Raw genomic sequence first — 23,084 nt, 5'->3', positions numbered from 1 at the left:
TTATAGTTTCGAATTAAATATATTCATAAAATTTATATTTATCATCTTTCTGATACTTATATACTGATAATAATAAAGTGTTTTGAACTTCGACTAAGTAATACTGAGAATATTAATAATTTAAATTGATTATTTCTAATATTTCATTATGCTATATTACATATTTCTAGTTGCTGCTGACAATATGATAATTATATATAAAGTTACTTGATAAAGACAGAACTTATTTATGCTTTATATTATAACAGTTTGCATGTCTAGATTTAGTAGACTTAATTATTATGTGATTGTACTTAGGTTAAAACTAGAAATGATTTCTGCACATCGTTAAATTATTTTTATATCAGTATTGTTTACAAAGAAAATCACTGATTTGATAATTCTAATAAATTTATGGCAGATGGAGATTATACTATTAAAGTTTCACATTAAAACTTTTGGTCATGATCCTCATCTATATACTTAGCACTTTGTTGAAGACTTGATTGTTAACTATCTATAATTCTTTATTAGTCAAGCAGCTTTTATTCTAGAACACTCACCTTGGTTAATAGTTAAAATTTAAAATCTTTAATTTATACTTATACAGAAAAATCATTTGTTGCTAATGATATTCGTTATTCATATTATAAAATTTAAGTTTGTTCCAATTTACCTTAAGTCATCTAAATTTCCAACGCAGACTTAGAGGAATCATCACTAGTTTCTTCTTCTATGGAATTATATACAATACTATTTCCTAAATCTGTTTGAATTATTGAATAGGTTTGTATGGTCTAATCAACTTTTACTGGATTGTATAAAAATTCTTAATTAAATAGTTACTTCTTAAGTTGAGAAATCTCATTATTTTATGTAACAATTATCTAACTCTGATTATTACATTATTATATTAAAATTTCATTATTTTACAGAATTTCAAATTCATTTTACACAATTGTGTTATTTTTTAATTTAGCAGCCTATAAATCCTTAGCTAAACTGGCTAATATTTCTATTTATATATCATTTTCTTTCAAAGATATTGGTAAGGTTATATTAGTATTATCAAAAGTTTAAACTTCTTAATTTACATACGCATATTAAATTCTAACACTTTATTCTAGTCTATTCATAATTTACTTATATCTGTTTTCATGGTCATTTACTAGATTTTAAAATGATTATAGTCTACTATTTAAAGCAAAGTTTTATTTTTATAACTGTTATATTTCTACTTATAATTATGAATTTTCTAGTTTTAAGTTATTTTTTTCTTACTAAATGACCTCAAAATCTATTTAACTTTACATATTATTAAGGTTTTAATTATACTATTAGTGTTTTTTAATTCGATTTTTTAGAAATTGATTTGATAAACGGTTTATTTTTTCTCTTAGAAATTATATTTCCATTTCCTTAGCTTTTAACAAATCTGCTTATGTCTGATTCTCACCTTCTAATACAAAGGATAAATTAAGTTTCTATTAGCTTTGCTAGAGCTTCTCCTCTATATATTAATTCTAAATAAAACTATGTTCTTCATTCATTGCTTCGACCTGTTCATTTTAAAATTATATAAGATTTTATCGTTCTATTTCATATTTGGTAATATTTTCGGTTAAATTTTGAATTTATTATTTAAAACAATTATTTTCTTACACTAGGTCTTATTTTAAAAGCTATTATTGTTTATAAGTTTTTTCAAGCTACAAGTTTCGCTCTAAAAGACTACTATTTATTTTTATACAATTACTATCAGAGTATTTCTTGATATTTAATTCTGAGAAAAAACGTCTAGTTTTCCCATTTCTGGAGATATTTTAAGTAGTTGTTTAGTATTACTATATGGGATAATTCATTGCAAATATTGAATCATTAGATAATTTAACTTCGCTTAAAGTCCCTGCTAGAGATTATGATAGTCTATCAATTAATTAGTTTCGTAAGCATTTATCTTCCATATTTTTAAAGATAAAAATAAATAATACATATATAAATATATTAGTAACTTCAATCGACTTCCACTTCAATGATCTAACCATTTTACTAAATTAAAATTTCATTTTATCCTTAATATATACCATAAGTTATTTACTCAAACTTCTATTTTGAATTCAGTTTTAGCATTATATTTTTAAATCTTAACTAGCCATTACACTCGACTATAAATAATGATTTATCTTTGATATCTATTGGGGAAAAAGAAGCACACTTTGGATAGGCATTATACACGCTACAACACGCAAGTTCACCACATAATTTTGGCGTGGTGCCTGTATTTTGTATTTTAATCACCGTTTACATAAAGTTAGTAAATTCTGAATATAATGCTTTGTCAAACATATACAAACCATTCTAGATGTTAATATTAAGTTAGGCACTTATTTTCAGTAGAAAATCCTCATTAACACCTAAATCACGACAAATTTAGCTGACATGGAGGCTTCCATTGAGAATTTAATCATAGTTATAGCAAATAAGTTAAAATATAGATCCATTCGAGACTCTTTCTATCTATTAAAGTTGTTTTAAAAGGCATAGTAATTAAGAATAGATTGTAATATTAGATGAGTGAAGAGCCATCTAGGAATTATATATATTAAAATCTATGAAATGAACGTCCTACTAACCACAGTCAAACTGATGTATCACATAGTCAATTTATGTAAATTTTAGCGATATTTATATAGATGTTAACTATGAAATTGATAAAATAGGTGCATTTATAACTAATCTGGTAAAATTAAATTCTAGTGATAAGGTCTCAAAGAAGGTAGTCAATGCTGGTAAAATATCTTGTTTATTAAAGAAAAGATTAGAATACCCTAATGTGGAAATTTAAAACTACTTATGACTAAATATTTAAGAAATTACTGGAACAACATGTGAGTTTGCAAAATGTGTGTACATCTAATATTTGCACTCACTAGTGTTTCTCTAACTTAAACGTTGACCATTTTAGACATAAATAAATGAAGGTATCTTAATTTAATGATTATCAATCATTAAATAACAGTTCATAGACCCCAGGTATAAACTAGGTGAATCATTCATTTAAATGAAGTGAATAAAAAAGTATATATATTTTAAAATATGGTATATAATAGTATAGTAGCTAAAAAGGATATAACCTTTCACTGATCATCTTGTCCGTTTTAAGCATGTTATAATAGCATTTATATCATTTGCATTTATGCAAACTACTAATTCTCCCCGATTGCCTTAATAAGTCTTGGAACAAGCTACAAATTAATCTAACGATAATAACTCATATATTCACCACAAATATCTTAGTCTCGTTCTTAACCATTAGAAAGTACTTCTTTACATTTTTACTTCCAGACATTAACAACTTCATCTGATGCCACCTCCTTAGGCACTACCAAAATATTACTAGCTTTACAAAAAACATTCTCTATTTCTCTACAATTTATTCCAAAACATCCGTGACAAATAGAAGGAATTTCGGTGAATGAAAAGTCATAACAAACTTTCTCACAATCGTAGCATTAATATTTTTTACAGTGCAAAAGCTAATCATCGGTCCAAAAATATACAATTTATTTACAGTATAAATGAAGTATTTTTGCTCTTAGCATTGCATATTACATGTCATCAATGATAATTTTATGATCTAGAGGACATGTGAAAGTCCCATTTTATAATAATTAGTCGTAACAACTAGAATGAATTCTATGTTTATTATTACACTTTAAGCTAAATTCCGGTGTTATAGTATCTTTTAAATTTTACTAACACACAGGGCACACACAAGGTTCTAAGCAAACGTGCTCATCTACGAAGTTCTTGTCGAAACAAGAATCACACTTTTCACAATGCACACTGGAATGTTACAGCCCTACACGACAGACCCCACAGCTGTGACAATGATACGCTGGTTTTACTTCTGGCCCAATCATGCAAAGAGTATGACATATATCACAGCAAATCTAGCTAACATTTATACTACAATTCTTGCAATTAGTCCCTATTGGAACTATAGTATCACAGAATAAACATAACATTTCAGATATACGCTTACGATCAAGCTCATGGTCATCTACTTCATCTCCATGGCAGAAACGACAAGGGAATGGTTTATTACAGTCAGGACAGATAGGGAAGGCATTCCTAGCATAATGCTCACAGCCAAATACCTAAGATGTCGTATAAAAGATATAAAGATAAGGATCTTCTACTTCAAGTGCTCTACGTGTCTTGTAGTCAACAAAATCATAACCAATAAAATTAAAAAATGACTTATCAGGATCGTCTAGAGAAGCATTTGAGTTGAACTGAGCCGCTGATGAAATTTAAGAATTTTCGTAAAGTTTAGCCAGTTAAAGTGGGGTTAGGGTTGTAAAATCTTATTTTAAGAGTCTTCTTGGAATACCAGTTTCGGTATAAAGCTTCTTTGTATGTATTTGAGACTCATGTTAATTCTCATAAAATGTTTTTTCGTGATTCCAAAATCGCATTGGCATAATTGGGTCAATTTTTTTATTATTTAATGTAAAATTTTTAAGCTCAGAAGGGGTATGTACAGAATGACCGAAACATCTAAAAACTTCGCGATTTTCTTCTTCAAATCCCTTACTAGTATCTTTTAGATAGAATAAATTAGCAGTTACTAAGGTTGTTTTATTTTTAATAGATAGCATTAATTGAAAAGGAAATAAAAGAAAAATTATCTTTTATAATATACTCACTTCAAACTTTTATGAATAGGAGAGCGAGAGTTTTTGATCTTACTTGCTACATCTTTTGAGATTTACTAACTACTCAATTATATTTGTCTGACTTCAAATGGAGTTCTTAATCCTGAACATTGTGAAGATATACACCGTTATTAGAAATGTTGAGGGGTTAAAAGTGTTTATGCTTTTATAGTTTATTTTTAACCTGTTAATGTACTAGTGATAATATCTAACTATGTATAATCAATGTTAATTTTAGAATACTCTGTTGTCACTGTAGAAAGTTAGCTGGATGAAAAATATCTAATTTTATTATTATTCTATATATGTGTTTATTATTTATAAATTATATCATACTGGTTTAACACTCCATTTGTATATGTTAGCTCCGTTCTAAGATCATTAACTAACTCTAAAAATTAAGGTATTTTTAGGCAATCACACGAAAATACTTAACAATATTTTTCATTTTTATTGCATGGTTATATGTCATTTTGAATAACGTATAATTCATGCTTTGTTAAATGTTTTTATGTTAATTTAGGATAAATTATACCATTCTCTTAATAAACTATATTCTAATAGATATTTTTAATTTATTTCTAAATTATTTTTGACTAGTGCATCTTTAATTAGTCTTACATTTATATTAACTTTTATGAATCAGTAAGTACCTAAGATTAGACAATATGACACTTATCTATTTTTATATTCTTATTGTCATTAGTTCCTTGTAACTCTTATGTTATCAATACATCTTATTATACATTTAATACATTTTTTTATTAAGATGTCTACGTGTCAGTTTTCTAAATAGAATTTAACTATACTAAATTTTATATGATAGCAGATTAAGATTTATTACGAGGGTTTTTTACTTGTACTACCTCTTAAGAACATTTATTTGATGATATTTCAATATTATCTTTTATTAATTATTAATTTAAATCAATTGTAGGTTATTGATTTATTTTTTTATAAACTTTTTAAGACTAAATGATTTTAGTCTAGTTATTAGGATCAGTTTCTTTATTTTAATTTATTATCGTCTAAATTTCATTAATTGTATATCCAAGATCATTTATATTTATAATTTCATTTAAATCTATATTTAAAAGGCTAAAATCAGTTTATTAGGCTTTTATTTCAGTTTATATTGCTTCTTCTACCTTATAGTTATCGATGTTAATTATATTATTTTTATCTTCTTCATTCAAGTTTAAAGTACTAATATCTATTGAAACACACTTTAGTTATGTGAATGAGTCATTTAATTGATCAAATTTATCTGGTTGTGGAATAGGGGCTTTACTTTTTTATGAGTGTATTTTGTCTAATTTATCCTTAATTTTATAATGCTTTTAATCAAGATTTTAGCTACTTTTTTTACTCACTAATTTTACTTTTGACACATTTTTATCCATTTTAGGCTTAATAAAAATGTCTTTCGCTGATGGCGCTTTCATTATTTCTACTTAGGCAATAGGGAGTTCTGGTAAAACTGGGGCTAAATCTTATATTATTTTAGAAATATCTTCATCCCCCTATTTACTTATACCAGGTAATTCGATTTTAGTAAGTTCATAAATAATAGATTGTAAAATCTTGATATCGTGTTATGTTTCTGTTTAACAATGTTTATGTAGTAGGCTGCCAAATGTCTGTGTACTAGTAATACAAAGTTATTTATTTTTAGATTCTTCTAACTTTTAGCATTTATCCATATAATATTAAAGCAATTCTGGATTATTATTATTATTTGCATCATCTTCAAATTCTTTGCTTTCATTTATTACTGAATCAGAGTCTAGTTCATTAATAACTTAATTAGGTAATCTAGAAAGAATTTAATACTCTTAAATTGGTGCTGAAAGTTTATCTGGTTAATATATTGAGCCAATTAAGCTTGTATTTTTCTTATTTTCCTTCTTAATCATAAGTAGTTTCTTGATTCTATTTTATAATTACCTTATATCTGTTTAAAATATGGTTACTTATTCATCATAAGTTTAAACTAAAACTGTAAGATGTGTATTTTAAGCTTCAATATCATTTAATTATTGCATTTATTATAGAATTTCCTGATCTCTAGCGAATAATCTAATTTCTAGTTGGTTATATGATTTTTCTTTAAATAAGGGTACAGTTTCAACAATTTCATTAAGCTTTGTTTAAACTTTGTCAATAATACTATTTTTAATGCTATTGGATATATCATAACTAAACAAATCAGACAGTAAAGGTAGTATCAATTATTTGATATGATTCTAAATGTTCTGAATCATAGGATCAAATATATCAACCACCTCCGCATGGATTTTAATTTCCATAAATATAATATTAACTCATATTATATAATAAAATAAAATTATCACATAAACTTAATAGGTTGACACATTCGCGCTGGAATGCTATAATTCGCCTAATATTGTTCAAACCTCTCCTAAACTATGCGCTGTACTCTTTTTATATAATTCCCATCCACATTCCTAACCCGTAAAATATCGATTAATATCTGGCATTCCTCAACTGCATCTGATCCCAAAAAAGCATCTAAAAGCAATAAATTTGCCATCAATGCTCTAACGATACTCCTGATACATACATCTTCACTAAGTAACTAACGTCCTAAAAAGCTTAATAAACTGCTCAGGTAAATTGGGCAGCGTAACAAACTTTGACATATAGGAGCTGCCAAAAACAGCTTAAGAATCATTAAAAAAACTTCAGAATGTCCAAATTATTGGCTTTTCACGCAAATAAGCATTTCTTTTAAAACTTTTTCAATTACACAGACATCATCAATTTTGTACATGATTTTCAAAGGTTACAACTCAAGTATTTTACGTGCCCCTGAAAGCGCAAAAGACTGAGATAATAGTATTATCTCTGTTGTATCTTGTCCTATTGAAGCTGCTTTTAAAAGTGTTTTTAAAGCAATTAAATGACCCTATTACAGTTCATTCTATAATTAAAAAGTTGCACTAATAACTGAAATAATGAGCGGAATTAGAATCTTTTCGTTGCCTGATGCTAAAAATATATTCAATGCTTCACATAAGTCCTCACATACGTCATTTTATTGGTCAGGTTAAAGGAAAGCCATAGCACGTGGGAGTATCGCTGCACAAAAGGCTGATGCTTCAGGAAATTCTGAGCAAAGACCCGTTAGAAGCTAGTTTGTCAGTGGTTCAATATCATGTGGTGAAATGAGGAGCGAATTAGCGCATTTTGAAACGATTTAAATAAATTGTAATGGAGGAGTAGTTGACGTAAGTGTTGTAAAAGATTGTAAACAATCTGCTAAATTTGCTTAACATAATTCAAAGAAAAAGTCATTTGAAAGTGTCTGGAAAGTTTTACAGATATGGATCGTGGTCATTTTATTTTGAAAATTTAGAATTATAATTTATATAATTTTATATTAATTATCCCATTATTCATTTATTGACTTTTAAATAAATAAGTAATATTATATATAAGAAGCAAGTAATTTTTCAATGTAATCAAAAAATACATTATTAGTGTTAATTTTCAGTATAGGGGTAGTTTTAATTTATAGTAAGCTTCCAACGAAATGTGAATTTGTACTCACAATCATGGGTGATAAAGGTGTGGGTAAAACTAAGCTTTTTTATGCCTTGACAAACTAAGTAAATGTGGATACATTGCCAAGTTTATAATCTACCAAATTTAATTATATTCTTCCAGTTACAGGTCGTTTAGGTATTGTTCATGATTTTCACTATAGCTATTCGCTTTGGCCAAAATAATCTGATTCAATTCTTTATAACAGTATTATGAATATTTTAATTATCAGGGATGATATGAGTTATATGGAAGCCTTGTTTAAAAAAAATATTTCTATTCGTAAAGGATTAACGTACTTTTTAGTTGGAAAAATTACCTAATAGTAAGTTGAAGATAAATATAGAGATATATTTTAGCAGTTACGTGCTAAGTAATCCTAAATAAATCACGAACTATAGCATATTGCATGTGTGAAAGGGTAAATTAACTATGATGTAGAAATTTAAGACTTAGTGAAATTGATACAATCAACAATGTGAACTTTTTGTTAATTTGTAAACATTTTATAATATATTTTTAATTGTACAAATCCTTTTGTATAATAAATCAACCAAACTAGTATATAATATAAATTGTACGTGAACTGAAATGATGAGACCTGGTCATCCTAGTGGTCATCCTGGTGGACATGCAGAACACCCGTCAGTTATTATGTTTAAAGCAGAATTAGAAAAGAATCCTCCAAAAGAGCATTCTGATTCTAAGTTAATATCAGCTGATGAAATTTTCAAACATAATAGTATAGAAGATGCATGGGTTTCGCACCGCGGTAAGGTTTATAACGTCACGTAATATCTTAAATTCCATCCATCTGGATTATCTTGTTTTGGTGAATATTTAGGATATGATATTTCTTCAGTTACTGCTGCTGTACATCCCAGGGTTAATATATTTTAAACGATTGAGAAACTTTAAGTTGGTGTATTATCAACAGATCCTAAGGAAAAGCCAACAAACACGAGAAGAAAATCGCCAGAAAGAGGTTAACTTTGAGCATAATTTCATATTTTATTATATATTAATAATAATTAAAATTATACATTCCGCAAAAATGTCAATTTAATAAGCTGCCGATTATCTTAAAAAATATAGTGTTTAATCGCTATATGATTATATTATGTCTTAAATAGTATTTTATCGTCCAGAAGATCCTCGTACATTTATTTCAGATCTTCTTAATTAAATTTCAGAAGGTACTTTAAAATTTTTCGAAATTGATGAAATAAAGCTTGTTTTCAAAAAATTTGAAGTTTTAGAAAGAGGTCATTTATCATCTGACTAGGCTACAAAAGCTTTGTAGGATTTAGGATTTGATTCTTAATTTGAAGGTAACGTGGATTTAAACTAATTTTTAGCTGAGTTTGATTCGTAATCTACCAAAAAATTAAACTTATGGTTAGGTAAGTGAAAAATATTTAATATTATATAACACATATACTTTAACACTTTCAAGAAAAAGCCTTTCTCTGGTAGAATTAATATCATAGTTATTTTTTATATAATTCGTTAATACCAATGCGTAATTTGACAATTTCAACAAATTATTATATAATAACAATAAAAATAGGTTATACGTAATGTACTCAAATTCTAAAAATTATATTATTTTGCATTTAACCACTAACACTGCTAAATTATCGATTTTTAATTCCGCAAAATGGAAAAAATATCTTATGTACCAACACCTCGTGAAAAACTCCCTGCAGGGCCACGTCATGTTCATAGTTTGAAATAATTATACTAAGCTCCAGAATAAGTATTCTATAGAAACCCTGAACTTAAGGTCAAAGACGATATATCCTTTACTGCTATTATACCTTAAAATAGAGATGTTTTTATTCCTAAATGTGCACAATAATAATTTTCTTTTGCCCCATTATAGTAGAAGAGCAATGATGTATTGAGATAGCCATCTTTATTTAATAAAGATGAAATTAAGCCCCACTAACGTAAAAACCTCTAAAATTTATACATACACAATGAGCTTAACTTACCAAAAGCTGACTTTTTAACACCAATATAAAGAGAAAATCAACATTCTAATATGTATAGAAAATCTCTAGATGAAAATAGATAAGAGGTATTAGTTACACCTTAGTTAAGGTAACATAATTCAAATTGGTCACATAAAGATGCATTATAACCGTTTGATAGAGTATTTGGTCACTAGGGGCACCAACATTTTGATCATACCTCCTAGAACTTAGACAAGTCTGGTGGTAAATTTTACTGAGAATTTTTATATTTCAAACTCATAATATAATATCATTAAAAATTTCTTTCCGAAATGAGCTAGTAAATTGGCGACCCATCGCATTTCGTTCAAACCATTTCAACACAAGGAATGCATACACCATTTTCATTAAATTATTCACCAGATACAAGTTTATTTGGTGTTGGTTGTGAGCATGGAATTATTTTTATATACGATATACCGCTATTGTCTATTAGAGCAGTATACTAAGTAGAATGTGATTAGGAAGTTACTAATATTTTTTTCAGCCCATGTAATGAATTTGCTTTCATTTTCTAACTTTTTGATATTGATAGTGGGGAATTTAAACTAGTTATAACTCAAATAAGACTCAAAAGTACACAAGAGTTTAGAAACAAGATACCTCTTATTTAACCTGCAATAAAAATCTTTGTACACTACATAAATAATGTATACATCTTTAAAATCCTCCCTAGTTAATTCCGATATACAGATAATAAACTCACTGGTTTCGAGTTTCTCTTGCACACATATGACGATATCCTTCTGATTTCTACAAATACTGATGAAAAAGTACAAATTTATTCAATTTTTGAGCACTCAGCCCCTTTTATCCCTCAACTAGCAACAAAAAATATTTAAGATATATCACTTATATATTCTAAATACCTGATAATTCATCTTTCTAATCTATTGTTAATTTTTACTAGGAATTACAGAATACCAGAATTAACTTTCAATTTTTCTAGTATTTTCAGCATTAACGGTAGTAAGTTCTGTCTAGAATAGGTCCTTAATACCAGCTAGTCTGTTCCCACGCTTTAATCATTTGTTGTTTTCGAACTTCAAAATACAACAGCGAATTTTTACCATTCCTTCAAATTTATGAAAGAAAAAACTCATTTCCATTTTGAATTACCATAAAATTTTCTCGTTTTGCACGATGAATTACTACAATTTTATATTATGACAACTGTAGAATACGAAGCATAGGAACTCGCATAAATCTCCCATTAACTGCATTTTTATAAACCTATTTCGGGAGATAATAAGATCTCTCCAAAGCCATTTCCGAGATTCATCTAAACTGCAACTAATGCTGAAAATTTAGATTTTGCATTTTTTTTCTCTTCGAAAACACTCAGCTTTTACCATTTTTAGTAATTAAACTCACCTATTGTAAATCCGCTGCATATCTCACTATTCAAGGACCGCTATGTTATAATCAGCCGTAGATCAGTCACTGCGATTCCAGTTTCAGAAACTGAAAAAGAATATGAAGTGCACGTTCTAGACACACCAATATCTTCGGTTGCAATTGGTGTGTCAGATGTCGGAATGCATTCTTCAATGGTCTGCTGTGGTGAATTTCAAGCAAATTTAGTCGAGACAAGTGTCTCCGTGCGAAGGAAATTGAAATATTTCGACTAAGATTTCCCGTAAAACGTTTACTAACCAAAGAAGCGTTAAAATGTAGTATTACTAGGTTTGCCTATTAGGTATACATAGTTTAACGCCTTTTTCACTGGATTTTAGACTGTTGGGCAGCATGTTTTATACTTAGAAAGAGAAGATGAATACGATTTTGAGGAAGATTTTGTATTATATCCCAAAGGAACAGTTTAATAGCGGAGCATTGAGCGGATTAAACGGCAGGTAGAGGGTCTTAAAGGATATTATGAAGAGCTAATAGAGGATGGTGAACATATCGACCTAGGATTTTGAGTATATTATATAAATTTTATGTATTATTTTTCTTTCTACTCAAAATGGAGTAGTCAGAAGGTCCTCAACTTAGCTTGGCTGAGCAGAAGGCTATGAGACAAAAAAGAATTTTGGAAAAGTAAAAATAAAGAATGGCTTTAGTTATGAACTCTACTACAGAAAATGTAGAAATGCCAGAAGAATTTGATAGATTTGAAAAGCAAAAACAATAGTAAGGAAATCCTAATGTAAATGTACCTAATTTAGGCCAATTAGGCCAAATTCCTGGTCTTAACCAGTTCATGTAGCCTTTATAAAAGCCTTATTCTAAATCTAGAAAAATGCTTTTTAACATCTATATTTCTATGACTACTGCTCTTACTTTCTTTTATTCAAAATAGAACTGCTATAATATTATTGGTCTCATATAAACGTTTATATAACAATTTTTTATTGTCCGTATTAGTTCTTCCTTTAATATTTTCCTACTCTAGTCTTCTGCAATTTGTATATTAGACTACCAATTCTATAAATTAAATCCACAGATTTAAACAGCAATACACTTAGCCAAGTAATTTTTTAAACACTTACTTATGTACTTCATTATGAGTATATTATTCAGTTTTATGTGCTAGTGAGCAAATGTTAAATTTTTAAGAGAAAGTATTATTTTATTGATATTTAGGATTAAAATGCTTATATTCTTATTTATGTAAGAATTTATACAAGTAATATTTTATGATCATCTCCTCATACTTGCAATTCGTCCTAATATTGATTATATCAATATTTTTATAATTTTAAATGGTTATAAATATTATTTTCAATTTGTGAGTTATAACTTGAATAATCTTCTGATAAAAACTCCCATCACTCATTTCACTACTTAGTGCTCCTCAACATAGCCTCTGCCTTATATAAAACTTCCTTTTTTAATTTGTTGAACCCAGGATACTCAGAAAGAGCATTTTGACACATTAAAATTGCTTCAGCATATTTTTAGGCTTTCATATAATTATATGCTAATCTATAAGCTACACTAGGGCTCCCATGGCTCAAAAGCCAAGCACTTTCGTAATAGCTAACCGCATTTCCATATGCTGCCTCTTTTTCTTAACATAACCCATACAACTCATAAGAAATCGTTTGAATCTTGTCCAAACTAGCAACTCCATCTAAGCATTTAAGCGCATTTGCTATTTTACCTATCTATATATATTAGTCTGCCAATGCTAAATTGCATTGTACAGCAGCATCTAAATCTAACCAAATTTAGCCTTAATTACCTTGGTCGCGAACACTTATGATCTACCTAGCACCATTTTGGAAATTACTTCTAGATTTTGCATCATTTTTCAAATGGCAATAAATATTACCTAAACAGAAAAGAATTACAACATAGTTTGATTAATTTTTATCAATTTCTTATAATGTCTAATGAAGTTCCTCAGCAGCTTCTTACATGAAAGTTTTTGCTTAGTCTTTTAATAATTCGAGCTGGTTAAGTTTTGATTTTGCAGCTTTACCTTCATCTAAAGTAATTCTAGCTATTCTGTCTTTAGCTTGGCGATATTAACCGATTCTGATATAAGCCTTTAAAACAATAAATAGCTCCCTAGCCTCTTGAACTTACCGTTAATACATTTACTATAAAGACTGCACTATTTATAGGGCCTATGATAAATCATCTTCACGCTAATTAATAGTATCTGTATCTGGAATAAGTTGGTCCTCTTCAGATTGATTTGTGGGTGCTTAATCATCCAAATTAATATTTGATTACTATTGCATCGCTTATTTTTAAAGTGCTACAGCTGACTGTTGTTTTCCTGTTAAACACGATGATGAACCAAATAGTGGTTGCCTATTTGGGTTAACATATATAGTCCCTAAAAGATAGAGCGCTCTAGCTCGATATCTATCACTGAGTGTTTAAGAATTAACTGCCAACATCAAATCTTTCATTCCTTAATTAATTCGGCCCATTTTCAACTATAAAAATCCTCTACCTAAGTAGAAATATCCATCTAACGCTGTCTTGCTAACTTTCTCCATTTTATCATTTAATTCATCTAGACTGCTTATATCACTACCCATAATTTCACCTTGTGCATTCTACGTATCTATCTCATCATCATCGTTTTTAAATAGCGCGTCAGTTACAACAGTCATATCATGCACTAAACAGCTATTAAGTAAGAAATTATCCAAGGCAACTACACGGTCCACGTTTAAACCAATTTTTAAAACCCTACAACTGTCCTCAAAAGGGGTATTTGCTTACTCGCTCTCAACCTCATTTCCACCAAAATTTATTTTGTGTGAAATCGCTTAGAAAATTATTTAGCTAACATTATTAAAAGGTTCAATTTCTTTCGCACTGAGCGAATTTGCACGAGCCATCTCATAATTTTAATCCTAAAATAAATGGTAAATCGCACAAATATTATTAGCACGTGCTGTTTCACACTATTTTAGTGATATTTTTGCACTCTCAAAAGCGTTAGTCAAATGTTACTTTTTCTCGAATGTCAAAGATGTAGTTTAGCTGATTTGCTAAATATCAATTTTTGACAAATCCAAATAAATTTCAGCAATTTCGACACGCACTTCAGCTGCCAATACAAGAGCTTTTAATCCATCGTTTGAACCCTCAAATTTTGATGTTTAGGAGCTGAAAACCGAGGTTTACATTTACATTTTAAAAGATTTTTGTGAAACTAAAACCCTTTGAGTTTTTGAAATTACGCCTGAATCTACCCAGAAAACTGCTTTCCCAAGCAGGTCCAGACGTTCAGAAGTTGGTAAATTAACTTAATTCAATTTTATCAATTCTGCTTTCGCACGAGCGCAGTAAATTGATAGAATTGTCACAGGGAATGGGACGGAAAATGGTTTTGAAGAGTCAGATGGCAGTGAAAAAACTTACTATGATTTTTTCAAAATAGAATCGCATAACTAGAATAGTTGTCTGTGTTATCTTAATTTAATGAGAAGTTTCATATACTCCATATGAATGACTGAAAAGGCAATTAAATTTGCCTACTCAAGCTATTTATCATTATTCTATTTAAATTCAACAGCTTCAATTAAAGTCATTAGTGTTTAGTTGCTATCTTGGTACTTATGACACCTCGATAATGCTCTTGATTTCAACACGAAAAGGAAGTTTTTAATTAAAATCTCGATATATTTTGGCTGGTTTTGAGTCTTTATAACCAAAACAGCTTATTCTATCGATTTTTAATAATAATCGACCGCGAATTAAGCATTTCCAACAGCTAAGTGCGCAGATGCTAACGCTGCTAGCTGAGTTGTACTAGGATTCTATTTACTAAGCTATGTAAAGCAGCTGACAAATGCAAGCTTATCGTTCAATATTACAAGTTAAATCTAACTGATCAATTCGGTGATTTCTAGGCTAAATTAAGCATAATTTTATATGCTTTATAAAATGCTATTTATAGATAGCTTTTCAGTTCTCGAAAAATTTTAAAATTCTATATTCTCAATATTTTCAGCATAAAAAACGTCTTTTTCTAAATTAATTGGGTTGACACCAAAATTACTGCTAAAATACTTGTTTCCAACCCTGCTATTTTAACTTGAGAATGAGTTATTCAAAGCTTCTCTGAAATTATCAATAATTTGCTAATTTTCGAAAAATAACAAACTATTGTCATCTATAATTTGGTCGAAACTATTCTTGTTGACTGTTTTACTGCTATTTTACAAATATCCACCTTTACGCAAAATGAATAGTCCACTTATAGCAAGTTATAGTGTAATATTCATAGCAATAAAATCAGCATTTTAAACATCAAACTCTATCTCCTAAATTCCACTTCTATTGGGATAGTTTCTTGAAATTTCTCGTAATTCTTTGAATCCTGATAGATCACCACCTTTGATTTTGAGCAAGCAAATATGAATTTAGCATTAAATTGTAGAATCAATTTCTTTAAAGTATTTACTTGATTCGATATAATTTCCCTTCAAATAGCTAATTTTTGCTTGAATAAGTTTGAATTCCCGTTTATTCATTACGTTTGAATCCACTATTTAAGCTTAACTTGCAAATTCTGCGGCTTCACTTACTTTTAAAAGCTAGCTAGCAGAGGAAGCAAATAAGAGTAAAAGATTTGAATTCAATGAGAAATTTCTTTCAATTGCTGAATAATTCGATAGAATATTTGCTTGTTTAAGTAATGAGTCGAAATTTTGAAGATTTTGCAGAATCAAAAATTTGCATTCAAGTATCTCTGGTGACAGAATTTGTGTGCTTTCAAAGAAATTGAGTGCTTAATGAAGTGTTGGTTAGGTGATAAACTATTAATTTTACAGAAACTCCGTTATTTAAATTGCTAGTACCGTTGCTATTAATGTATCTGGCAACGCATTATATAAATTCGAAGTATTGGTGAAAGCTGATAATTTAACATTACTAGAAACAAAATTTAAAATATTTGCATCAGGTTATTGTTAAAATGTATTAATCAGCAATTTTAATAACTCTTCAGCTTCATCGTCATCATTTACCTGGGATTTAGCTTCTTCTACTCGGCCAGTAAGTGCTAATGCAACTGAATATACACCTTCTGAAGACAAAATCATTTTTTAATCATCTAAGACGGCTTCTTGTGCATGCTTGAAACGTTGAAGGGCTAAATCAGCTGTCTCAGGAGACTTACCTATAAAAGATGCAAATGTGAGCAAATAGCCTTAAAGAAGCGTTAAATCTTTATTTTTAGGGTATTTTTCATTCAAAAATTCTGCCAAATTAAGCAAAATTTAAAATGCTGGGTACGCTCTTGCAATACCCAAAATTACTTCAATAATCAAATTTGTTTAATGTTTTTAACAGACTCTTCCGACCCAAGTTTATGTATAATCTTGCAAACAGCTAGAAACTGAGCTAATTGCTTCAGAAATATTCAAAAAATTTGCAGTAGCTAAATTGGCCACTAAAACGTTTATCTTATGCTTAAAAAGCTGACTGACTTACGCTTTAACAGTTGTCTATTTTGTCTTGTTCAAGTACTCAAATAAATTGTCGATTTCTTTCATGTTCTTTAAATCGATGATGATGCTGCTAAGCATAGGATAATTCTTGATTTCGCTACTATTACCATTTAAAAATTAGTCAATTGCAGCGATTGGACCCTCGTCGTCACTTTTAATGTAATCTGATGGATTTACACCGAAAACACCACATACGAACCAAATAAGGCAGTTTGCACCTTGTGGAAGGGAGGAGACTTCAATCTCAAATTAACTTTGTAGGATTGTAACGCGATCTGTATCTATAAACGACTGTGATTTGGCACTTAAGAGCTCAACTAGAGAGTGGATTGCGGCGATTGATGTTGCTGTTTGGTGTGATGCAAAATCAGATGAATTATTCTGAGCTAGCTCCAAAATGGCTGAAATGAAAGAATTAGTATCTGCAGAAATTGCTGATGCAGCTTAAGTCGTTAGAAGCGCCTGACATCTAGCTAATTCACCTCGTCTGGCGAAGAAATAAAGGACAGCAACAAATTCGTCCATGATTATGGAGTGAAATTTTAGATTATTGGTATTTAAGATTTATATATAATTATAATTAAAATAATGATAAAGAAAATGACAATATCACATAATTTTGATTTATTCGCCATTACCGTTTTCATTCGCAGTTTCCTCTTTAATTCTTTTACTATGCTCTTACTTGGCCTTTAACAACATTACTAAATCCGAAAACATCTTCTTTTATTCGACTAAATTCGGCAGGCCTTCCTTTACTTATGCTTATTTTTGCCTTAAATCAGCAATTTTCGTCTTTACACCAGCCTATGCAATCATAATCTCTTTTTTGAGCCCAATAAATGATTTTTCTGACTCGGCCCTTTCTACTTCAAGTTTGTAAAGATTAATCATCTTTTCGATTTTGAAAATTTCTGAAACGAGAGACTAGCACTCATTCTCTGCCTTTTGCATTGTCATCCTTAATTTATAAATACCACCCTGACGAGAAGCATCCAGTTATTTTACTCTTTGTCTTTGTTACTATAAATTGTTCTCTAAAGATGCGCAATTTCTCTTACATTCTTATAACTCGTTCATACGAGGCTATAACGTATTCCTTTTCTATTTAATAGCCTATTCGATTTCTTATAATAATTAACGCGCTTCATGAAGATTTTAAGTATTCATCATGGCGGTTGTTGTTTATTCTTCTGATATATCAGCGCCGTATCTTGAGCATATTTAAGTTAAAATTTCAACTGTTCTAGTAAGAACAGCATATTCTTTTTTAAGATAATTTCTATCTTCTTGGAATCTTCCCATTTACGCTTTCATAGCCTTTCCCTTGTTAATAAGGTCTTTGAATACAATTAAAGGCAGTTCATCAGCGGCATCTATGTTATCTAAAGTTACAGTAGTTGACATTAATGAGCGCATCTTGACGTCTACCTGTGAAGAATCTTGAGATACTTTTTCCATTCTCCCTAATAAATCTTGGTGCTTTCTCTTGAATTTGGCTAGCTATTATCTAAGATATGTAACTTATGACTCTTATTGTTGGTTGTCGTCGTTTTCACCGTTTATATTATTCAATTCTTTGAGTTTAATTAAATCTTTTTTGGCCTATTCCATTTCTAATTCCATTTATGAAATAATTTCATCGCTAGGATCTTGCATGATAAGCTCCCGTAATTATTCTTTTTCTTAGATCTCTTATGGAAGATTAATAAGTTCTTACTTTAATCTTCTGCTTTCGTTTTAACATGCCTCTATTATAGAAGCAGGAGTTCCTTTAGCTGAATTTACTACAGCTTACGCACGATTAAGCAACGCTTTACGAACTTCATTTTGTCCATTGATCTATTCCTATAATTGCTAAATCTCACCCATATTTTCTCTTCTTCTCTTACTGAGATTAACTGCTTCTTCTGGAACATTCTTCATCTTAAGTTATTTTACAAGAGCGGAAAGTTTATCCTCTCTAGTGATTAATTATTATTTTTCAGTAGTTAAAGCTTCTATTTTTTAACTAACAGCAGACTGTAAAACTTCTTAATTTTCATTATAAGAAGTCTAAAATTTACTTTAAGCTGCTCTTAACTATGTTAATGCCTACTATATATTTTCCTATTACTAAATTTCATGTGGTATTATCATTTACTATTTGAATTTAGCAATATATGCCTTCTTTTTTGCTTCTGAAATATCTGATAATACTGCAGCCATAAGTTCAACTAATTTTTCAGAGTTTTCCAGCAATAATTATTAAGCAAATCCTTATTTATCAATAGTAACACCAGAGTCAATAGGGAAGCATACACACGAAGCAAAGTCTGCAATACTAATTGCAATCTCCTCTAACGTTGTGGGTTTAGGTAAGGGTGTTTCTTCAGATAGCGACACTGGTCTGATAATATCTGTGACCATTTACAAAAGTTTTATAGCATTTTATGGATCTTTTAAGGTTTCTGTTAATGTAATTAATGTCATCTTCTTATGAAAAGGTATTTATGCAAGTTTCTGAACAATAAGTTCATATTTATCAGTTATGGACATCAAATTTTGCGGATGGGAAAGGAGTTAAGTTTAATGTATCTATATAATAATTAAATCTTATTATTAAGATTTATTATTTAATAAGAAGGAAATAGTTGACTATCAATTAAACTGTACTAAATAAAGGTAATATTATCAGATTAATAAAAATAAACAAAAAAATTAGCCAAAACCTGATAAATAACAAAAATGATAAAATTCGCAAATCACTCATACAACTCCTCGAAGAATTATGTACTTAAATTAAATGTGTCGTAAACAGGTGTAAAAGTTCTTTCGTCTTCGAAGAAAAGAACTGCAGAATCGAATTCGACAAATTCCATTTTAAATGGAAGGGATATTTTGTAATTCTTTTTAAAGGAAGTAAATTTATATATAAGATTTAACCTAATAACCTAATAAAAAATTAAGAATTCTACTTTTTGCAATATAAATCTATTGATTTTTCAATTATGTTAATTATCTTAGGTTAAAAATGAAAACAAGTAGATATATTAATTGTATTGATTCTAATTTCATAATATATGTAATATATTAATATAATTATAATACCAAAAACGATAAATGTCAAAGTTATTAAATTAGTAAATGCTTAATAATCATATAACAATATAATCTAATAAGTTAATAGCTGGACTTTTAGTAACATATAATGATATATTTGCCACTTTAATTAATGTTACCGCAGAAGATAAACAATATTAGAAGGTTCTTGTCCCGATTGGTCAAATATCAGCTATTTACTAAAAGTGAGCCTTACAATATATTTTTTCTAATTATTGTGCATAAAAAATAGGATTAATATTGTAAAACTAAACTTATATATTATATGTATAAATATATGATATTAAGAAGTTTGGAAAATGAAAAAGCGAACGCTTAATAGTTTCGTAGACTAACCTATAGTATTATTACCAAAAAAAACTCAAAATGTATAATAACCTTTTAGTTATGATTAATCCAGCTTTCTGGACGGTAATATACGGCGAGTAAACTTGGGATTTTATACTTAAATCAAAGACATTGAAAAATAATGTAAGAATAACGCTTCAACAATTACAAAGTTGCGATCTCCAAAAATTTATTCTAGACAAGCTGTTTATATTGCTCCAAAATACTAATTGGATATTTTATCAAAAGATCTCTAATTTATTAAAAATTAAAAAGTTTATAATACGGTAGATGATTAAAAAGATACACAAGTTCATAAATATATGAACCCCCTTTCAAATTCATCTTATTAATATTAGTAAATCAGTGTTTAGTAGATAAACTTTGCAGATCGTTTGTCTGATCCAACTTATTTCTAAATTCAACCATAGAATAAATAAGCACCTATTCGATAATAACGTATTAGCACAAATTTTTAACCACCTTAATCTGTATAAATTTAGTATATAGATGAAAATTTACATATGATAGGAGCATATGGACAAGATATAAATATAAAAAAAAATATGGCCAAAATTCTTCAGGAATAGATAACATTTGATGGATAAGAATTTGATTTATGTGAAAATTAAAGTAAAGATCCCTAAAAATCGAAGGTTATATAAATTTAAATGGAATAAAAATTGTTATTTAATAATTCATTCAAATTACAACCCGAGTAGTTTGATAGTACCGAGATTTTTTAATAAAATATCGTTATCGAATCATTTGTTAACTTTGTTTCGAAAAATAAAGTGTTTGATATAATAAGACATTCACTTTAATTTTAAAATCAGCAAAATTAGTAATTTTATATTTATTAACTGCAAAGTAAAAAATTTTATAATTAATTCACCCTAGAAACTTATCAATAAAATTTAATAAAATTTGAAAAAGTAACACTAATAAATTAACCACCATGCCAATTATTAATTGAAGACGGATAGTAGTTATCTCTGAATTTGAATAAACTACAAGCATTATACCTTGTAAGGTTGTCATATGATTATTCTGGTAAGATTATTGTAGCGCTTCCAAAACTACAACATTTAATTTTTTTCCAATGTCAATTTGAACAATTTGAAATTATATATCCATCCCTAATCTAAACAATTATTATTAATAATACATATGCAATCACTAAATTTTAAACTAAGTTTACACAATCATTAAATATGTTTAGTAGCCTCAAATTTCTCTAGCTTAATTATATAGATATATTGTTCATGGACTTAACTTTTAATTCTTAGATTGAGTATTTGGAGATAACAAATTCCAATATTGAAGATATTATCACTCTTCCAAATACTCTCAATTACATTAATTTCTCTAGTACAAGACTTAAATCATGCTCACCAATCTATTTATTAAAATAGCTGTATACATTAATTTTGATTAATAATGAAAATCTTAATTTTAATCTAAATAGAGTACCTTAATCAGTAACTTACCTTGATTTTTCTTTATAAAAATAGCATTTTTTGCCTATTAATTTTAGCACATCATAACTCAAATTTCTTACTCTAAATAAAACAGGTCTGGAATCATTTGTGAATATGCCAGTTTCATTAAATACACTAAAAGTGTAAAATAATAATTTTCTAAACTTACACTAAATTGAAAAGCTTTAATTTCTTTAGACTTTAGATGTATCTTCTAATATTAATATTTAAAATGAACTTTGGTTTATGCCTAACTCTATTATTAATTTAAACTTATCAAATTGTGGTATTCAAAAAGTATCAGATCTAAGATTTTTATAAAACCTTAAATCGCTTAATTTATCGTATAATTAAAATATTGATATACATAAATTTGCATTCCCAAAATAATTAAAAGACTTAATTATCGAAAGTTGTGGCTTGAAATAATCTCCAAATTTATCTCGTATAAGCGATTTATAATCATTGTCCTTAGCTGGTAATACTGATATTGTTATTTTAGATTTAAAAGTGTAAAATTTAAATTTAAGCAATTGCGCATTGTGTTATGTTGATACTAATAGAATAGAGAATTTGTAATCAATAAATTTAAAGGGAAATAAAATAAAATTTTACTTTCCAAGTTAAAAAATTCATGTACAATTTGAATAATAAACTGAAATTTTTAGTAAGAAAAATATACCAAAAAGTTTAATGTGTATGTTAATCAGTAGTTAAATTAATCTAAGTGAGGATATTACTGAAATACGATTTCAACGTGATGATGTAATAAGCCAAATAGTATAATTATAATAATAAGAATGATAAATTTAGTTTTATATATCACATAGCAGACAAATTATATTAAGAAAATAGTATAGTTGTATATTTCTTATGATATGAAGAAGTTTTTAAAAAATTATTTAGAATCTATGATCGTAAACTAATAATAATAACTACAATTGTAAAATTAAATTTAGACTG

At 28.3% G+C, this 23,084-nt stretch overlaps 16 protein-coding genes across 16 annotated transcripts; 8 read left to right on the top strand and 8 right to left on the bottom strand. All coding sequences in view use genetic code 6, as the record gives it.

The window, feature by feature from the left end:
• Positions 1–365: 365 nt before the first annotated feature.
• On the bottom strand, positions 366–1,943 carry SS50377_21106 (uncharacterized protein; the record flags this gene model as incomplete). Its single annotated transcript, XM_067905043.1, has 1 exon — positions 366–1,943. The coding sequence occupies one exon, from the start codon at positions 1,941–1,943 to the stop codon at positions 366–368; it is 1,578 nt and encodes a 525-aa protein (XP_067768525.1).
• Positions 1,944–1,992: 49 nt separating this feature from the next.
• Positions 1,993–3,036, bottom strand: SS50377_21105 (uncharacterized protein; the record flags this gene model as incomplete). The annotated part of the gene is made up of 1 exon (XM_067905042.1): positions 1,993–3,036. One exon carries the CDS (start codon positions 3,034–3,036, stop codon positions 1,993–1,995), a length of 1,044 nt encoding a protein of 347 aa, XP_067768524.1.
• Positions 3,037–3,116: 80 nt separating this feature from the next.
• On the bottom strand, positions 3,117–4,643 carry SS50377_21104 (CHY zinc finger domain-containing protein; the record flags this gene model as incomplete). The annotated part of the gene is made up of 1 exon (XM_067905041.1): positions 3,117–4,643. One exon carries the CDS (start codon positions 4,641–4,643, stop codon positions 3,117–3,119), a length of 1,527 nt encoding a protein of 508 aa, XP_067768523.1.
• A 44-nt stretch (positions 4,644–4,687) lies between these two features.
• On the bottom strand, positions 4,688–7,009 carry SS50377_21103 (uncharacterized protein; the record flags this gene model as incomplete). The annotated part of the gene is made up of 1 exon (XM_067905040.1): positions 4,688–7,009. One exon carries the CDS (start codon positions 7,007–7,009, stop codon positions 4,688–4,690), a length of 2,322 nt encoding a protein of 773 aa, XP_067768522.1.
• Positions 7,010–7,050: 41 nt separating this feature from the next.
• On the bottom strand, positions 7,051–8,061 carry SS50377_21102 (uncharacterized protein; the record flags this gene model as incomplete). Its single annotated transcript, XM_067905039.1, has 1 exon — positions 7,051–8,061. The coding sequence occupies one exon, from the start codon at positions 8,059–8,061 to the stop codon at positions 7,051–7,053; it is 1,011 nt and encodes a 336-aa protein (XP_067768521.1).
• A 118-nt stretch (positions 8,062–8,179) lies between these two features.
• Positions 8,180–8,749, top strand: SS50377_21101 (uncharacterized protein; the record flags this gene model as incomplete). The annotated part of the gene is made up of 1 exon (XM_067905038.1): positions 8,180–8,749. The coding sequence occupies one exon, from the start codon at positions 8,180–8,182 to the stop codon at positions 8,747–8,749; it is 570 nt and encodes a 189-aa protein (XP_067768520.1).
• A 109-nt stretch (positions 8,750–8,858) lies between these two features.
• SS50377_21100 (Ferrihemoglobin reductase) lies at positions 8,859–9,263 on the top strand (the record flags this gene model as incomplete). Its single annotated transcript, XM_067905037.1, has 1 exon — positions 8,859–9,263. One exon carries the CDS (start codon positions 8,859–8,861, stop codon positions 9,261–9,263), a length of 405 nt encoding a protein of 134 aa, XP_067768519.1.
• A 58-nt stretch (positions 9,264–9,321) lies between these two features.
• On the top strand, positions 9,322–9,678 carry SS50377_21099 (uncharacterized protein; the record flags this gene model as incomplete). The annotated part of the gene is made up of 1 exon (XM_067905036.1): positions 9,322–9,678. The coding sequence occupies one exon, from the start codon at positions 9,322–9,324 to the stop codon at positions 9,676–9,678; it is 357 nt and encodes a 118-aa protein (XP_067768518.1).
• A 249-nt stretch (positions 9,679–9,927) lies between these two features.
• On the top strand, positions 9,928–10,503 carry SS50377_21098 (uncharacterized protein; the record flags this gene model as incomplete). The annotated part of the gene is made up of 1 exon (XM_067905035.1): positions 9,928–10,503. The coding sequence occupies one exon, from the start codon at positions 9,928–9,930 to the stop codon at positions 10,501–10,503; it is 576 nt and encodes a 191-aa protein (XP_067768517.1).
• A 54-nt stretch (positions 10,504–10,557) lies between these two features.
• Positions 10,558–12,210, top strand: SS50377_21097 (uncharacterized protein; the record flags this gene model as incomplete). Its single annotated transcript, XM_067905034.1, has 1 exon — positions 10,558–12,210. The coding sequence occupies one exon, from the start codon at positions 10,558–10,560 to the stop codon at positions 12,208–12,210; it is 1,653 nt and encodes a 550-aa protein (XP_067768516.1).
• Positions 12,211–12,254: 44 nt separating this feature from the next.
• SS50377_21096 (Transmembrane domain-containing protein) lies at positions 12,255–12,827 on the top strand (the record flags this gene model as incomplete). The annotated part of the gene is made up of 1 exon (XM_067905033.1): positions 12,255–12,827. One exon carries the CDS (start codon positions 12,255–12,257, stop codon positions 12,825–12,827), a length of 573 nt encoding a protein of 190 aa, XP_067768515.1.
• A 241-nt stretch (positions 12,828–13,068) lies between these two features.
• On the bottom strand, positions 13,069–17,736 carry SS50377_21095 (uncharacterized protein; the record flags this gene model as incomplete). Its single annotated transcript, XM_067905032.1, has 1 exon — positions 13,069–17,736. One exon carries the CDS (start codon positions 17,734–17,736, stop codon positions 13,069–13,071), a length of 4,668 nt encoding a protein of 1,555 aa, XP_067768514.1.
• An 84-nt stretch (positions 17,737–17,820) lies between these two features.
• SS50377_21094 (Intraflagellar transport protein 81) lies at positions 17,821–19,749 on the bottom strand (the record flags this gene model as incomplete). Its single annotated transcript, XM_067905031.1, has 1 exon — positions 17,821–19,749. The coding sequence occupies one exon, from the start codon at positions 19,747–19,749 to the stop codon at positions 17,821–17,823; it is 1,929 nt and encodes a 642-aa protein (XP_067768513.1).
• Positions 19,750–19,955: 206 nt separating this feature from the next.
• Positions 19,956–20,072, bottom strand: SS50377_21093 (uncharacterized protein; the record flags this gene model as incomplete). Its single annotated transcript, XM_067905030.1, has 1 exon — positions 19,956–20,072. One exon carries the CDS (start codon positions 20,070–20,072, stop codon positions 19,956–19,958), a length of 117 nt encoding a protein of 38 aa, XP_067768512.1.
• Positions 20,073–20,313: 241 nt separating this feature from the next.
• On the top strand, positions 20,314–20,502 carry SS50377_21092 (uncharacterized protein; the record flags this gene model as incomplete). Its single annotated transcript, XM_067905029.1, has 1 exon — positions 20,314–20,502. The coding sequence occupies one exon, from the start codon at positions 20,314–20,316 to the stop codon at positions 20,500–20,502; it is 189 nt and encodes a 62-aa protein (XP_067768511.1).
• A 110-nt stretch (positions 20,503–20,612) lies between these two features.
• On the top strand, positions 20,613–22,925 carry SS50377_21091 (uncharacterized protein; the record flags this gene model as incomplete). The annotated part of the gene is made up of 1 exon (XM_067905028.1): positions 20,613–22,925. One exon carries the CDS (start codon positions 20,613–20,615, stop codon positions 22,923–22,925), a length of 2,313 nt encoding a protein of 770 aa, XP_067768510.1.
• Between the last annotated feature and the right edge of the window lie 159 nt (positions 22,926–23,084).

This window comes from Spironucleus salmonicida, chromosome 1, assembly GCF_000497125.1.
Source record: "Spironucleus salmonicida strain ATCC 50377 chromosome 1, whole genome shotgun sequence".
Classification (NCBI taxonomy): Eukaryota; Fornicata; order Diplomonadida; family Hexamitidae; genus Spironucleus; species Spironucleus salmonicida.
This window is presented reverse-complemented; position numbering and strand designations above follow the sequence as displayed.